General features: G+C 39.8%; 1 protein-coding gene across 6 annotated transcripts in view; it reads right to left on the bottom strand.

The window, feature by feature from the left end:
- The window catches only part of SEMA3D (semaphorin 3D), a 144180-nt gene that overhangs the window by 54682 nt on the left and 71814 nt on the right, over window positions 1-17684 (bottom strand). For all 6 annotated transcript variants that reach the window (XM_005240156.4, XM_055807609.1, XM_027790549.2 and 3 more), the window contains 4 exons: window positions 13395-13457; window positions 11548-11667; window positions 6595-6688; window positions 3050-3178 (listed from right to left, as the gene is read on the bottom strand). In XM_005240156.4, coding sequence (XP_005240213.1) covers window positions 3050-3178; window positions 6595-6688; window positions 11548-11667; window positions 13395-13457 — 406 coding nt within the window. The remainder of the gene's footprint in view (window positions 1-3049; window positions 3179-6594; window positions 6689-11547; window positions 11668-13394; window positions 13458-17684) is intronic.

Here is a 17684-nt window from a genome sequence, read left to right as displayed (position 1 = left end):
TGCCTGCAAGTCTTTGCTCTGGCAAAGACGAGGGGAGGGGGTAAAAAAAGAAAGAAAGAAAAAAAAAAAAGACTAATGCAGTTCAGGGAAGCACTCATTACAGCCACAGCTTTAGCTTTCTATAAAGGAGAGAGGAATGTGCAGCTGTTCAGTGCATGCCTGTACATAGGGCTCGGGTATCCCACCACGGGATGCTCTCCCCTGCCCGCTGGGCTGGGACAGGGCAGACTCGGTTCCAGTTGGCGGCTTTGCCATCCAGAGCGGGGCCACCAGCCCCACGTGCCTTGTCCCTGGCCAGTGCCACGGGTGAGGCAGCTCTGGGCAGCGGCTGTGGGAGCGCCGGATTCCTCAGCTCTGCGGGAGAAGGGCTGATGTCTGAGCAGCGGCAGCATCCCCTCTGTCTCCAGTGCCACTGCGTGCAGGAGTACAAGCCTGTGTGAATGTGAGTCATGGGAAAGATTAGCCGCCTTCCTCCTTTTCTCCTTTGTGGAGCTGCTATTCAGTCATTGAGATTAAGACATGTCTTAATTAGTCAAGATAGAGGTGCCCTGCAAGGAACTGGAAGGTATCCTACGCATTTTTCCCTTATGCTTTGTCTTTCCCTCCCTTCCCTCAGGAAAGTATAATCCTGTTTCCAGAAACAGAATAAGACTAAACTTTAAGAATATTAAGGTGCATTACAGCAAAACTTCCTCAGCCCTCTAGAAAAAAAACAAGTTACACATTTAATGCTAATGATCCTAAGTAAAACACAAGTCACGCCTGGAAATAATTTATTTCTAATTGTACAATTACTCAAGTATGTACAACTTTTCCTGGAGGTCTAACATATGCTTGGTAAATGGGTGGTAGGCTTAGGAAAGAGGTGATTTAGATGAGATGGGAGTTTTAAACCTGAAATCAAGTAAATATTTTCTTTATACCAATATCGGCTAAAAGCACAAATGTATGTAATTGGTAATGTTACACAGTAAACTAGAAATATATTGGCTACTCTATGGCTTGTTACAGAAATGATCCTGTCATTTAGAGTTGCACTCAAAATTTTCTCCAACCTTAAAAGGACTGTTTCAAAATATTAAAAGCACCTAGTTTATATCTATGCCTCTTAGTATAACACTGCATGGATTGTGTATGTGAAGTCTTAGACAGAGCATGACTGTAGTTTTTTATATGGCTGGAAACAAGGTAAACCTGAAGAATATATGGGGTCTTCAGTGTTTATATAGTGTGGGGTAATTTTCACGTCGCAGTCTAGCACACTAAAGCTGTTTTTCAAACCCAGACATACTAATATATTATTCTCCTTAGAAAACTTTCACAAATACAGACGCTTTAAGTGAAAACAGAATAAAACATGAATCAATCTCAAAGAAAGAAGAAAGGCAGACACCCCCCATCCAGCTTCCAAACTGAAAAATATAACAGTTCTCAAACCTTTAGTTTATTCTGTGTTCTTGTACTGTTCTCTTGCCTCAGACTGCTCATGGAGAAACATTAATAGCATAATAAAATGTTTGGAACTGGATATTCAAGGTGTAAGTTCTTTTGGGCTGAGAACTGAACCCTGTAATGCTCATCAAGGTGGATCTAAACTAACGATAACACCAGATGCTCCTCAGGACCAAACAGCAGTAAATCTTTCTTTTGAGGATATTATAGCATCCCTTAGGAAAGCAGCTACCCCAACCATCTTTCCATGCTGAGCATCAGCAGGCCACCAGTGATAAAACTGGGTATTCAGTTGCACGGTTAATTACAGTTAGAGAACTGCCTGCCGGGAGGACCCACCCCAGTCTGTATCATATCATTACAGCCCATTTCTGGTCTACGCAGCATGAGGAAGTGTAGAAATGAGGAGACAGGAGAGGTGGGATAAGAAAGGTTTTGAGCACAGGAAATGAAAGTGCGATAGGTCAGCAGAGTCAGACGTGAGATTTTTCTATCTGTCCAAAGGACCGCTTCTATTTGGAAAGGTAAAATGACTTTTAAGTGGCTTTTCCTTTCCTCCTTGTCTCACAGCAGAAACCCTGAGGTTATGGAGTTACATCTAGACAGAAACATACGACAGCAGCTTAAATTAAAAGAGAGAAGCAGTAGGGGGGTAAAACAAGAAAATTTAAAAAAAAAAAAAAAAAAAAAAAAGAGAGAGAACATTTCCTCTTGTCAAGGTCTCCAAGAATTAAGAGGCAAAATTACCACTTTCAGAAGTTGTCTGCTGGGAAGACAACTTAACCCTGTGGTCAGCAGGCCTTTGGCTTTACAATACACCCATAATAGTTACACAGGCATCCTGAACCAGGGCCAGTGTTGCCACATCTTTAAAGACAGTTGATGGCTAAAAGGGGGATGCTTTAATTGAGCAGTGCTAGCTTGTGAGTGAAGTTTTCCATGTTACTCTGTGTGTGGTTTGAGACTGGCTGGGTGTAAACGCAGCCAGTTTTTTAGAGGGTTTACTAGCTCAGAATGTTTCTTAACGGTCAAGAAAAAGCAGTGTTTTGCTTGGGAAGCTATTTTAGGGTGCCCTTAGTGGTTTTAAAATGATCCTCACAGCAACAAAGGGTATTTTTCCCTCTCAAAGAAGGAAAAGAAAAAGAAAAAAAAAGAAAAGAAATAAAAAGACCTCCTACCTAAAATGTGGACTTTCTAGTCTGTCATTTCAATGTGCTGTAAGGAACAGCTTCTAACAAGTGATCGGAAAAAAAGGGTTTAAAAAAATAATATATTCCAACAAGACTAGAACTAGAAGCATTTAAGTCATGACATTATTCCAATTACGGGACTATATGCAGATGTATAGATCAAAGATTAAAAGAATGATTAGGTCTTACTCTCTTACTCTTAATTAGCATTATCACCTCTGTGGCTTCTCTCAAGTGCATTTTTGCTCCACTGAGCTTTTTTTAAAAAAGCCTATGTAATCCAAAGATACCATGATACAATATCTATATTTATAGTAACTGGACATATATTTATATAAGAAAGGGGCTATTAACTTCAGAGAGGCAGGGACAATGCAAATGACAACAGCATATGTTTAGGATCTTACCAGTAAGCCAGTAATGTTCGGAAATGTCAGTTCTGATGTAATGGTGGTCATGAGAAGGGCCCAGAGAACGTGTTAGAGCCGTGTCTTTGCCAAGGAAATCAGAAGCTGTTCCAGCATAAAGATACTCATCTGTAAATGAAAAAGAAATAGGGTTTCTACAGCTGTGGGGTAAACAAAATTAAAACTGTTTGTATTTTGTTGGGTGAACAACACCTGTGTTTAATTGGCCTATGAGCTAAGTTAATGTTTTAAAATATTATTGGCTTATATTTTAATGGGATTTGGGGGTCTGTGAAGTCACTTACATTTAAATCTGGGTAATATTTGTAATTATATGCCTGAGAAATGAAGAAGTCCAAGTCTAACTTTCAGATCTTTTAGGCACACAGAAAAGTAAATCCCCCAGCTTTAGTGGGTGCGGGGCTCTTGAGGGTATAAAAGTGTGTTCAGTCTGAGCATCCTGCCCCATGGACACTGACCATGTACCTGTGGGCTGCCCAAGGATGTAGCCATCATTCCACTCAAGCTAGCTCTTGTGCCCCAGGCTTGCCACAGCCCTGATGGCTTTGGTGCTCCTGGGCTTGAGCTAGTAAACATGATGGATGCTTCACTACAGAACTTTGCAGCTTGGCCCTTTCCTGGTGTAGGGATCGCTATCCAACACTTCATACACGCAGAGGAATTTAAGCACTACGAGAATTCTCCTCAACTGTGTAATGTGTTAATGGTAGGAATATGGCTACAGACCCAAATCATGATCATTTTAACATAGCAAGTGGTCACACTAAAATAAATGAGACATGTTGCTTGAATCAGGCAGCCAGGGTTTGTCCCACAAGGAAAGCACATCTATGATACAGTACAGTGCGCTTGCTGCAATTGCAGTTATATTTAGTCTTGTGCCAGCTTTGTGGGCAATGTAAAACTTCACAACCTTAATAATCGCACAATATTTTCTGTTTTCCTTCAGATGTCAGTACTTTCCTAAACAGAAGGAAAGAAACAGTATCTCTGTGAGTGATTTTTTACCGCATAATGCGTTTTACATTCTCTTTTTTTTTTTTTTTTTCCCTGAAAAATAACAAGATAGCTTTATTGGTTGGAAGAGTTTAGTTTTTGTTTAATGACTTGCAACAGTAAGTCCCTGGAGTTCATAAAAAGAAAAAATATTTATATTCATAAAAAATAAACATATAAAAAGCTATATGATACATAAAAATCCTCTTCCAGGAGCTCCTTCTTCAGGTTTCCTGATACTCTGGCTGGAAACATTTCATAAGATCTTTTAGAGAGAAGTCCTTTGTTGAGAGTGAATGCAGAACAAATACCGTTCAACACAGACATTTGTGTTTGCATTTGCAAAAGAGATAAATGCACTTAAAAAAATAAGATCAAGGGGGAAAAAAAAAACCTACAAAAAATAAACCAAACAAAACCAAACCCAAAACCACAACCCATGACCCACAAGCACTTTATTTGGCAAAAAAAAAATCTATCAGCTTTCTTTTTACCTCATTATTGTTGTTACTTACGTATTATTTCCATGACAGTATTGGAAAGCACATATTTCAGACAGCATGTCGCCTTTGTAAAGAAACAATAGGGCTTTCTGAAAGGTATTTGTCATAATGAGGAATGGGCAGGGTAATTGGTGTTTGCTAACTGACAGGCACTCAGTGATCAATAAATCTGAAGGGCTAACAGAAATTCTTCATCCTTGCTTAGGCTCTGCTGACAAGGCATTTTCAGTACTTCTCTCAGCTTTTGGTATCTCTCATTTTAAGTTCCAGTTATGTCCAGAACCATTTCGGTGAGTGGTAATTTGTAATAGAAGACAGATAGTGAGCAGGTGACTTTTCAGTCAAAAAGGTTAGCTTTTCTAATTTATCTGTGGAATCTACTTGGGGAAAAATGCTGTGTAGAATTCAAAGAGAGATTATGTAGTTCTACAAAGAATGAAAATTACTCAATTGTTTTATATTATATATATAATATGTATTATAACAGTGTTAACCTACATACATGATTGAAAATATAATGAAATATTATTTAGCTCATATATGTAGAAATGATTAGAAAGTGCTTTCTGAAGGATATAAGCAATCTTTATCATCATTTTGCAGATAAATAGAAGTGACATGCCAAAGGTTACTCCTCTCATCAGGGGCAGAGATGGGAACTCAACTCCCCTGAGCTGCAGGGCAGTATCTTATCCCTGACCATATTGTTCTCCCAGTAGTTTTGAGAATAAAGTAATCACCAAAAAGATAGGCCAAGAACGCATTCTCTGGTCAGGCTTGTAACTCTTTACAGTGCTCCTTGCATGTTGATGCAAAGCACTCGACACCAGGCACAGTCAGAGAAGGGATGCTAGAATACTCTGACCATCAATTTTATCTAGCTCAAAAATTCTTATATACCAAAGTTCATGTTTTAGTTATCTAAAAGACAGCAGCTTCTTCATTTCACAAGATTTAACAGAGCATTCAAAGCACTGGAGTGCTACTGAAATTAGCCAACGTTATAATAAATCATGAAGTTCTATTGCATCTAAACAAAAAAAAAAAAAGTTTTTTTTTTAAAAAAAGGTTAAGTTTTTTAAGTTTTTAGAATCCCATTTTAAAAATAGACTTCATGGTCATTAAACAGTACTAGGGGTCCCTGAGAAGAATAAGCACTGGCTTTAATCTATTGTTTTTAATGAAGGAAGTCCTGCCCCATCTGTTGGGTCAGAATCACAAATCATCTATCTTATTATCTGAGAATAAAGACTGAACATTAGTCATATGCTTTTTATAACACAGAGTGACCGATACTTCAAAGCATTGTCACCACTGCTCTTTGGCTGTAAATGAAAACGTCATGGTGCTTCACCCTTATCTTGTATTCATACGCTTGATGGACAAGTTAAATGAAAATTGTCCAAAGCTATGAACCAAACCATGACAAAAGTAGCTCTTATAGTGATTTGAGATCCGGAGGTCAAGCTGACATTCCTCGGCACCAAATGTCAGACCACACAGCGCTGCGACACACGCAGCCGGCAGATTGCATTATCTTGTTCCTGGGCTGGAAGCTTCAGAAGTGGCTACTCGAGCAAATAGAAACCTCAAAAATGTATTTATGGAAGTAGTGGATGTCAGCAGACTTCAAAGAGCAGAACATATTGATAATTGCAGAAAGAGGCCCAGAAGCGCTTCAAACATCGTCTGTCCATGTGGGGGTTTTTGTTGTTGTTGTTGGATTCGTTGTTTTTTTGCTGTTGTTCTCTTCTTAAAGGAGAAATGACTGGGAGAGGGTGAAACTGTCTTCCTGCCCAGCTGGCAGAGGCTTCACAGCCACTCAAATGCCCTTGTTTGTGTTGCTGCATTTCCAGCTCTTTGGTGTCTGCAGACCGGAGGCTCCGTCAGCTCTGAGAGCACAGCCCAGCATTGGAAACCACAGCAAGGCCAGAGGAGCTCTGGTGAGGACATCGTGCTGAGCCTCCCACCCCCGGCTCACCTACAAAGCCATGAGAGGATCACCTGGCTCTGAGGGTTTCTCACCTGCCATCACCGAAGCAAACGGCTGCTGAGGATCGAAAGGGCATTTCAACCTGCCAGACTCCAAGTTCTGAGTATCCAGCCGGAATAATGTTTCCTGAGAATAAACACATATTCATTACCCTGGTGTGACCGCAGAGAAAAACTTGCTTAGGCAAACTGTTCTGCTAACATACAAAGTGAAGGTGTGTTAGACCATGCAGCTCTCATCCCAGCAGTGATGTTTACAGTCCATGTCCCTGGTTTATATCTGGATTTTTTTTCACTCACTGGTTTAATGTACCCTGTTCACTCTATAGCAAAACACAGATCTTAAAAAAATACGATTATTTTCGGGGGCGGGGGAGGGGGGAAGATACATTGTTCATTTCTACTCAAATTAAAAGCTGGATTGTACTTAAAAGGCACTGGCTTCTATTTGGGAAAGTGCTGATAGACTCTGTTGCAACAGGAGACCCAGAAGGGGTTCTGGCTGACTCTTAGATTTCTCCAGGGACTGCTGTATAATGTTTGCATCAGACACAGTTCAGCCCCTTTTAAGTGAAAGCAGCATATGCTCTCTCTTGTTAGTTTTTAACAGGACTAATGATACAAGAGGTATCAGAATAGATCCTTCATTGGCATTCCCAAATGCAGGGTGGTTAATTCCTGGGTCACAGAACAAGGGCGTAAAGGAAGATAAAGAAAAAAAATTATTTTAAAACTATTGCTGATGCTTTCAGTGGGCATTAAGCTCAATTGTCATAAGCATCAGTTGGAAGTTTTATTATAGTTTTGAACTGCCAGCAAGGATGTTTTCACCCGTTCCTTTAATTTCCTAAAAGCACGCTTAACCTGAAACCCACAGTGAGCCCTTCTGAAGGCAAACTGATTGCTCCAAGGAGTAAAGTGAAGTCTTTGCAGGTATTAAGACTTGATTTTCAGAATTCAGCTGCTGTTAACAGAGGAGGGATTGCCTACAGAAGTACTGTGAACATACTCTCCTACCTACAGTGATATTTAAAATCCCACTAGTGTTCAGGAATCAAGTAACTGTGGGTTTAATGTCTGTTGCAGAGAAATAATTTCTGAAGCTAATGAAAAAATAAAAAAAGACCACACCTCTGTGATTTAAACAATTACTTAAAAAAGGATGAAGTTGTTTTAATTATTTTCTTCTATACCTCTTTCTTGCAAGAGGACTGAAGAGTACAAATGGATGGTTAAATATGCCCAAAGATGGCCACAGAGGATCAGACTTCACAACACGTTAATTCAATTCATCCTTAATGCACATCAGATTATAAATGACCAAACCTTTCTACTTCATTGAGGTGACTCCTATACTCTCTAGGCTCAGAAGACAAAGGCCCAGGATATTGAATAATTAAGCTCCTTAAAAGAACAGAAAAATCAATTCCAATTTGTGAACATAAATTCCATTTCCTCCAGCAATCCTAGCTGACGCAAAGCAGGATTTAATCATAAAAAAACCAACCCCCCCATTATCTTTCCGGACCTGTGGGTTAGTGCCCTGGTTTCTGCTGGGATAGAGTTAATTTTCTTCGTAGTAGTTAGTACAGTGCTGTGTTTTGGCTCTGATGTGAGAACGATGCTGAGAGCTCGCTGATGTTTTTAGCTGTTGCTGGGTGATGTTTATACTAAATCAAGGACTTTTCAGTTCCTTGGGCCCTGCCAGCCAGAGGGCTGGAGGAGCACAGGACACTGGGAGGGGACACAGCCAGGACAGGTGACCCAAGCTAGCCGAAGAGGCATTCCATACCATATGGCGTCAGGCTGAGTATATAAGCTGGAGGAAGAAGAAGGAAGGTGGGGACATCTGGCATTATGGTGTTTGTCTTCCCAAGTAACAGTTACGCGTGATGGAGCCCCGCTGTCCTGGGGGGGGCTGAACACCTGCCTGCCCATGGGAAGTGGTGAATGAATTCCTTGCTTTGCTTTGCTTGTGTGCGCAGCTTTTGCTTTACCCCTTTTCCCCACCTTTCCATTTTGTTATTATTATTATTATTGTTATTGTTCTTATTGTTGTTCTTACCTCTTTATTCTGTTTAAATTATTAAATTTGTTCTTATCTCAACCCTTGACTTTTACATTCCTTTCCGATTCTCCTCCCCATCCCTCTGAGTGAGGACAAGTGAGCAACTGGCTGTATGGTGCTTGGTTTCCAGATGGGCTTAAACCACGACAGTTAGCAGGCAAACCAAACTCTCAGGCTACTAAAGTGGATCACAGGAGAAAACTCAAATAAAAATTAAGCTTTTGTTTTGGTGTGTTTTTTTTCTGACGATGTTATTTCAGTGTCCCATTCTCCTTTCTCTGAGATGTGTGACCCTGAGCTGCCGGGAGGACCCTGTGCCGTGCAACATGCAAGGAGGCTGCCTGCAAGTCCAGCAGGACTCAAGGGACTGGGGGCTTTACAGATCAGCATCAAATATTCCAGACTTCACCAGGACAAACTAACCAACACTACCAGGCACTCACACACAATTAACCTCCTGCTTTCCCTTTGGACAAAGCTTTCAAAGAAAAGAGCATCCCTTGGAGAGCTGTGGCTAACTGCACCAACCGGGCCAAACCTCTTCTTCACCGGCCAAGAGAAGTTTTGGCAGTGACTTCAGCAATAGCAAGATCAGGACTTTAATCCCCTTTAATTGTGTCATCCCTTAGGGGATTTGTACTGCTTCAAAAGCAATGTCTGCTGTGGTTTTCAGTCACCTGACCCACACTGTTTCCACAGCCCTGGCACTGGCTGGCAGACCACTGGGCAGAGCCGCCAAGCAGCTCCCAAAGGTCAGCAGAGCCCTGCCTGGTCTCACAGCCCCCATGAGGCTATCTCAGGCCCTGGCTTTCCCAAGCATCCCACAGCTTCCTGTAGAGGCTCTAATTACCGAACATCTATTATCCATTCTTATAACCCAGAGATAAAAAAAAAAAAAAAAAAAAAAAGGGGTGGGGGAAGGGAGAAAAGAAATACTAAAAGAAGAGATGTGCAATAACGTGCTTTGCATTACTATGTAGGGCTCCTGGCTCCAGTTCCTACAAGGAGACATTTTCAGCTGCCTGTCAAATTCATGTCAATGGGTCTGTCCTCAGCACCCTCCTGCCTTATCACATCTACCCGGAAAGGCAGCACAAGACCAGTGGCTGTAGGGTGCTTGTGGTCCAAGAAGGAAAAGGAAAATACGCCTGATGCTATTCAAAGCTGTTAATTCAGTAGGAGGCTTAGAAGCGATGCACCAGCAGAAGAAGCGTGAGCGGTGCTGCACACTGTCCGACCGACCACTGCAGCTGAGCAACCAGGAGGAATGCAGCAGAGGCAGGCCTGGGAGACACTGAAGGAGTTAGGAAACACAATACCAGGATTCTTCTTTCATTTCCTCTCATAAGGTAATTGGTCACGTCTAATTGAGACAGACCCCTCGTCTAGACTGGCTCCTGGACTGAACAATCAGACCAAATCCATAATTTCATAACGTCTGATGAAAACAACCTTCACAAATGAAGTAAAGGTGCAATGGTAGAGTGAATAAGGCATCTTACTAATGACCCAGAGGTAAACCACAGCCGCCTTATACTCTTGCTGGGAGCTGTTCTGTTCAGTTCAGCGAGGTATTTGATCATTCAGGCTAAGGAATCAGCATGATATGAGGTATCTGAAACTTCAGTTGCTCCCACTGTAGTATTTAAAGTAGCAAAGCAAAGAAGCCAACAAAATTATTTCATTGCAAGCCCAATTATACAGCATATACCAGACAATAGCAAAAGCATTAATGGCTTATTAGGGAAAGAACACCACCGTGCAGATTTCAAGCAGCTTCAGTTTTCTGTAACATAGGCAGTCCCTCTGGGCTGGTCAAACAACCCACAGATTGTGTTGAATATAATGATGGGTCTCAACCTGGGCAAGCACTAATAACTTTTTTCTTTCTTTCTTTTCTTTTTTCTGCAAGCATCTGCCCTTGATTCCACATGTCAGAATACCTTTAACGTGTACATATTTTAGGTTATCACATTTAATAACATATCACTAGACCCCACTTCTTTTATCCCAGAATTTCAACAAGACACCAAGAGAAAGCTATTTCTATAGTTATTTCTATAGCTATAGCTATTTCTACAGCCTGCACCGCAGGCAAGTAGCCAGACAAGTCACATCTCGACACTGAGAACAGAGCCAGCATTATAAATATAGCCAAGGTGTTATACATATAGGAGTTAAAAAGAGACTTGTGTACTAAGTGGCTGCTGACACAACACCAAAATTCTCCTGTTGTGGGGGTTAGGTCTCAAACATTTACCACTTAGGACAGAGATTTCTTTGTCACCAGCAACTGCAGACCAGTCAGCTGCTGACTTCGGTTCAGGAATATACCACTAGCGATGGAGGATACACAACATCTACTTAGTGACAGGGCTGCAAACTGTCTGCAAGGTCCTAAGGTGCCTCCCTTGGACTCCAGCTCAGAAAACATTTACGAGCTGTGTATGACTCTCACGCACAAGGAATAGGAAACCATCTCTCTGGACCAAGGGTATACGGACATGAAAAGCTAGACCTACGAGTCTCATCTTGAACTCTGCGTGTGTGTGTGTGTGTGTGTGTGTGTGTGTGTATGTACGCAGAAAGTACATGCGGAAATGACTTACTAGAAAAGCAGATGCCTGGGTTAAATGTTCTCTTCACTTAGTTAATCATGTGAAAGTGTCATTCTGAAGAAGTTTGTGTATTGAGCCTTACTGCGGAAAGTGCTTTGTTCAAAAGAGATAGCACATACCGAATGTGAGAACAAGAGTTCCCGTCTGACCTGCAAAATCCACCATTTACTCTGTTATTTACGCAAGCTGCTGTCAGTTCATTTTTTAAACACTCACATAGTATTTTCCAATCTATGATGAATGCTAAACAAAATGAAGGTTATTCCTTGGCGTGTCAGAGTAGTGAGGAAATTAAATTACCTCTTTGTGAGTTCCGAGTTCAATGTATCCACAGAGAGGGTGAAACGCTCCTGTGCCACAGACATAAACATGGGTTCGGTTGTAGGGCTGAAGAACCCTGATAAAATTGGCACATTCTGTCTATTGGGAAAAGAACGAGAAAAGTTAATCTCCACATTTATTCTTTCATGTTATACATTGTACTAAGTTATAGGCATAGTGTTGGTGTATTTAAACTCAAAATCACTGTAGCAGAGACTGTTTACTAAATAGATGGAAGCTGCAACAGCTACACTTGCGCAGTGGCTATCTACTAGGCAGTTCATCAATCAGACTTGCAAGACTAATTCTGCTATAATGCTTGCAGCCACGAGAAGGTACATGTGTAGTGCATTTGGAGGGTATCTGCTCAGCCTGTGTTGTAGCAAACAACTTCTGTCAACAACTGGGCAGAGGTCGAAGAGCTACTGGGTTAGTCTGGCTACCAATTCTCCCACCTTTGCTCCCAAACCAGGGTTCTGTGTGAGCTTTAGCACCAAGGTTGACATGATGGAAGTCATTGTGGTGGGCTGAAGGGCTTCAGCATAGTTCCAAGGGTATGTTTTGTATATGAGTGCACTTTCTTTGCACCAGCCACATTCTTCTGGTCACTTTTATTTGAGCATTTCTGAGTCCTACGGGATGCTTGGGTCAGTCCCGGCTTTAGCTGGACTCAGTCCTTGCTGGTGAGTAGCGCAGGCAGCTGCTGCATGCTGCAAGGGTTTCTCCGTGGGGTGGTAGGAAAGGCTTGCCACAGCCTTTCCCAAAATTAAATATATACATACACATATAACAAGGTACTTAGGAAGGAATACACAAGACCTGTTCATAGGTCCAAGCTACCACCCTACACCTAAGTGAGAGGCCAGCTACACAGACCAATTAAGAAGCAAAAAGAAGATATTTATGATCTATGTCAAAATAAATATCCCCCTCTCCAGTCCCTTTCCTTTTGTCTTGGTGTAGAAATAGATCAGCACAAATCCTCCATATAGAACAGTATTAGAATTTTCCCAGTACTCAGCAGAGGTGTTGTTTAGTTTTTCTCTGCTGTAAAGATAAGGGTAGCAATAAGTTAGGATAAAAAGTGGAAATTCCTCAGGCAGAGAGCTGAGAGAGTGTTTTGAGCTGGCACCCACCTTGGTAACAGACAAGCTGGATAGAAACTACAAGATTTGTGGAGAGAAAAGGAAGAAATTTTATTATACAGCAGGGAAATGTTTACATTTATAGTTGGCTCTAGGCACATGATGCAATCTGTACTATGCAAAAGAGATATGAAAGTTTTATTGTATGTACTAATGCACCTTAAATACGCTTCCTAAAGAGACTTTCTAAAGACTAGTGGTTCCAGGGGAAAGCTAATGAGTCTGAGAGTTTGTTTTAACCTTAACTGCAGCTGTCTACAAATTAAGTTAATTTGTACTCTGCTGTGCTACTGTTTCATTAATGAATTATAATGAAGTTACATTCAGGATATTCCCAAGAAAAAAAGAAGCAGTTTGATGGGAAAGAACAGATTTCAGGGGAGTATCACCTGGGATACGGTTTGGAGGAAAGTCCATTCATCTCTCAACTGCATTTATTACACACAAAGATGGCTTAGCATGATTGCTGTTTGCAATACTGAATATTATTTTTTTCTGGAAGCATTAACATCTAAAGGAAAAAGTAGAAGTGTAACATTTTTTTAAATTAAGAAAAAGACAGTTCATTAGCTCAGGAAAAAAGTGTAACAACAGCTGACTAACCCATTTTGTGCATTTAGAAACAAACATGCAGATATATGATATCCTCAGCAATAATAAAAAAATATATAACATACTTACATGGGCATCTTTCCCAGCTAATTTGCATAATTCTACCTTTTCTTTTGCTGCAGGCCAGTAAATCTGTAACATAGTTAAAATAAGACAGAGATTATGAATATTATAAATTGTCCTGTGACCGTGGTTTATTTCCTTGAATGAACAGTTAAAACACATCTATGCATTTCGAAGGAATTTGCATGTCAATTAAAATGAACATGACTTCAAATGCTACATGGGGTGGTAGGAGAGGCTTGTTGCAGCCTTCCCCAAAATTAAATACATATATATACATATAACCATTACCAGGTTCCATTACAAAAAGTGAAGAGGCTTTAAATCAAAAACCCTGTCTGTTTATCGCTTCATTGTCTATATGTACTTTTAAAAAATGCTAAGTTGATCTAGCTGGCACACCTTGTCACCATTAGGAACTACATGGTTTCTCAAAGATATGATGAGCCAAATCATCTTGAAACTACGCTGACTGCAAAACAAGGCAAATGACATTTGTGATTAATTTGGTCCAGTGAACTTGGCAAAGCCATTAGAAAAAAATACTTAGCTGTTACTGCCAATTTTCAAATGAAAAGAAGTTTTGTTCAAAAACCCTAAAAGTAGCTTAAGGGAAATCTGTAGAACAAAAAGTACATTTGACAGAAATCAGTAGCACACGGTTTAAAAATGTCACCCATCAACACTAGCTGAGTTTGCTGAGAAAATGACATAGACGTTTAGAGGAGAATCAGTACTTTAGATAATTGGTAGCATGCATTATCACTGTTTCTCTTTGTTCTTTCATCTCCACTCCAGAATTCTATAAACTAGGTTTTGGTGTAGATGGAGCCAGAAGACAAACTACTATCAGTTACCGTAATCCCAGTTATGTTAGTGAAGAAATGCCAACGAACGACAGCTCAGGTTCTGGCTTACTGATTTCAATGGAACAGTCAAAACTGGATATGACTGAGTACACGTTTGATTCTATTAAATTAAAAATAGAAGCTAAATAAAAACTCTCCCAGAATCACCTTGCTAAACATGGATCTTTTTTCCTTCTCATTTTGCAATGAGAATGCATAATGTTTGTCATGACTGGTAAAAACAACAACAAAAAATCACACTAATTTTTGAGAAAATATTAGTTAGGAAATTGCCTCAAGTCCCAGGAACCAGTATACAGATTATTAGTAGTCTTGGGTGCTCTAGAGGAGTGTTGAGTCTCAAATCACACTTATAAAATCTTAAATCATGAAATATATAGGAATAAAGGATTATCATAATGTGCATTAGGAAAAAATCATCATCAACGAAGGATGCACAACTCAACCACATGCCAGAGGAGCTAACTGTTGTAATATTCTCCTTCTCTCACCCAGCTGTTGGCACCTTGTAGGATGTGGCTTGCCATATACACAGGCTCAGTCCCACACCGGTAAGGAAAGTGAAAGAGTGCCCTGTGTCAAATAGGTTTATCACTGTCAGAAACCTACAGCCAGCATGCCTCTCAATCTGAAAAGTCTTTTTTTTTTTTTCACTTCCCTTTCTCTTCACAATGAAAATGGATGGATTGGCTTTCTGCAAGGAAATTAATTTCCTCTGAACTGAATTTACAGTTACCTTTCTGATGAGAAGCTCTTGGTAAAGATAACGCATTTTAAGTTACTGAAACCTTAACCCTTTACAGCAATATTTACTTAAAGTCGAGATAAGGCAGTATAACAACATCTCAGCACAAATCTACTTTCTCAGAGCATTTTCTCAGATTGATGTCATGATAGCATTCAGGTATGAAAGTGCAATCTGAAATCAGCCGTGCCACCGGATTACACAGTGCACAATGCCAGAAAGTACTAAGAACAGCACTGGGAACATTGCAAAGCCATCGGGAGGAGCCAAAGGCAGCACCAGTCAACCCATCTGGTCTCCGCCTGGGCAGAGTGGGATGAGTCTGGCTTGTAGTGCTGGTCTGGTTAAAGAGGAGAGCTAAGGCTTAAGAAGTGCTCGTGAAGAAAAGCTGAGGAAAGGGACCAGCTGGAGAAGTAGAAGATCACAGATCTCCAAATACATTTGGCCAAGGAGACGTAAGCTGAGACCTGATCTTCTTGTACATAAACTTTATGCCCAGTTCTGGCCAAGATCCCTATATCAGTAACAGAGAAGGCTAGCAGTCTTTGGGGGTTGCTGGATATTTCTGGACAAAGTTTAGGTATCCGGTTAGGCAGACAAGATGCCCCTCTGCATGCTTTTGAAAATGCTCAGCTCTCCTTGCCAACTACACAGAACTGGACCTCTGCTTTGGGAGACCCAGTTACATTCGAGGACATCTGCTTGAAGGCATGACATGTATTAATGGACTCGACTCTACCCTCAATTATCCTACAGATTCCTTCATGGGAAATAGTGGGTTTTGTACAAGGCTGAGATATACACCCCCCCTTTTCTATGATAATTTACCATAGTCAATTATAGAAAATTAAAATAAAAAAATCAATTGTTTTACTTTCTGGCTACTCAACAGCCTTAGCATTTAGCGTTATACAAGGCCACATTAGACAATGAAAAGCGAAGCTAAGCCATCCAACTTTAAAATCAATTTGCAGTTATATATGGGGGAGTTAAAGTGTAACTCATTTGCTTTCCACATGAGAAATGAGAGGTTCCCAGAAACTGTCAGTTCCAAATTGTAATAGGTCAAGCAAAATGCATAATAAATAATAGCCAATGTGCTGAGCAAGAAAGCATAAACTTGATTTTTCATTACATCACATGCTATGTAACAGTACCATAGATCTGGTTCCCTCACACACTGACACACAAGTAACTTTACACCTAATAAAATGGTCTCACTAAATTTTCACATGCATAAGCTTATTTACATGCATCTGTATTGACTTTTTGTAGGGGGTGAAATTAAGTCATAGTATTATATTTTATTCAGACTAATTACTTAGTTTCATAATATGTAAAAATAAGACTAGATGCTCCAGTAGTTTCTTCTATATTTAAAATCTTTGAGCTTGTAGATGGCCTGATGCTTTGAAATTGTTTGAGGTTTTTTTCACAATTGCTTTCAGTTTACAGGCTGAATTCACAGTGGTAACATTTTATTTAACAAAGTCTTCTTCCTAAATTCCTCAAAAAGTAAAACCTCAAAGAAAGAAAATAATCTCAAATAACCAAACAATAAATAATAATAGTGACAACAAGACTGACATGTAAAATTATAATCATTTCATGTTACATACAATAAAAATTATATATTTATATAAAATATTTTGTGGTTGCATCTGTATCTGAAATGTCTGGAGAAATCTTAGAATAGCTAGATGGGGTTACTGAGTTTAAGGCAAGAATGCAACCAGTTGAAATACATGAACCATACACTTAAATAGGATTATTTTCTTCTCTTAATCTTCAGTTTATTTTCCTTGCAAAATATCTGTCTCAATATTCCAAGGGTTGGCTACTGTCATGATTTCCTGATTTTATCTTCTATAGCCCAATTAAAAAAAAAAACAAAAACCCACAAACCAAAAAAAACACACAGCCAAAAAAACCCATTACCATTAGTTTGAAATCATTCTACAAATATTTTCTTAAATTTAGCAACAGGAAAGGAATTAAAATCCCCTAATAAACGCAAGCTAATAAGTTCTCCACTAGCAGAGTGAAAGAAAACTTCCCAGGAGTACAAAATTAAGTAATACATAAGTGTAGGACAGATAAGGTATCACTTTAAAGGGTAGCTGGAAATTGATTTCTCATTAGAACAAAACATTAAAAACCACAAAGGTCCTTTTCAGATCAGGAACAGAGTAATTTCTAAAAGTAACATTTTCCCTTCCTCCAAATATGTATTTTTTCTATGAGAAGAAAGGAATGAAAAGGGGAAAGTGAAAAACAAACAGACAAAAAGATTATTTGCATACATAAATTGATATGTGGATGCTGAATATATCATTATAAGTATATACAAATAATAGCTGGACTCACTTCTAAGAGTTTCATTTCAGCTGCCATCTGTCATGAATTAGCAATACTGGTTACAAGCAAGATTTTCCTCATCTTTCTGTACATATCTTCGTCCAGGTTTTTTCCTAGGCTAACAGACTATAAATCCTTAGGAGAAGTGATGCCTCAAACACACAACAGTGAACTCCAATTCCAAATAAACTGTTGTATGAAAGTCCAGCTTTTCCAAGAGTTGTTTCTAATGAAGTTACTAAATTTAGGTTGATGCAGGATTTTACCAAAAGACTGGGAAATACGGTATATCATGACAAAATAAAAGAGGAGGAACACAACTTA

This window comes from Falco peregrinus, chromosome 6, assembly GCF_023634155.1.
Source record: "Falco peregrinus isolate bFalPer1 chromosome 6, bFalPer1.pri, whole genome shotgun sequence".
Taxonomy (NCBI): domain Eukaryota; kingdom Metazoa; phylum Chordata; class Aves; order Falconiformes; family Falconidae; genus Falco; species Falco peregrinus.
Note: the sequence above shows the minus strand (reverse complement) of the source record. Positions and strands in the feature narration are given on the sequence as shown.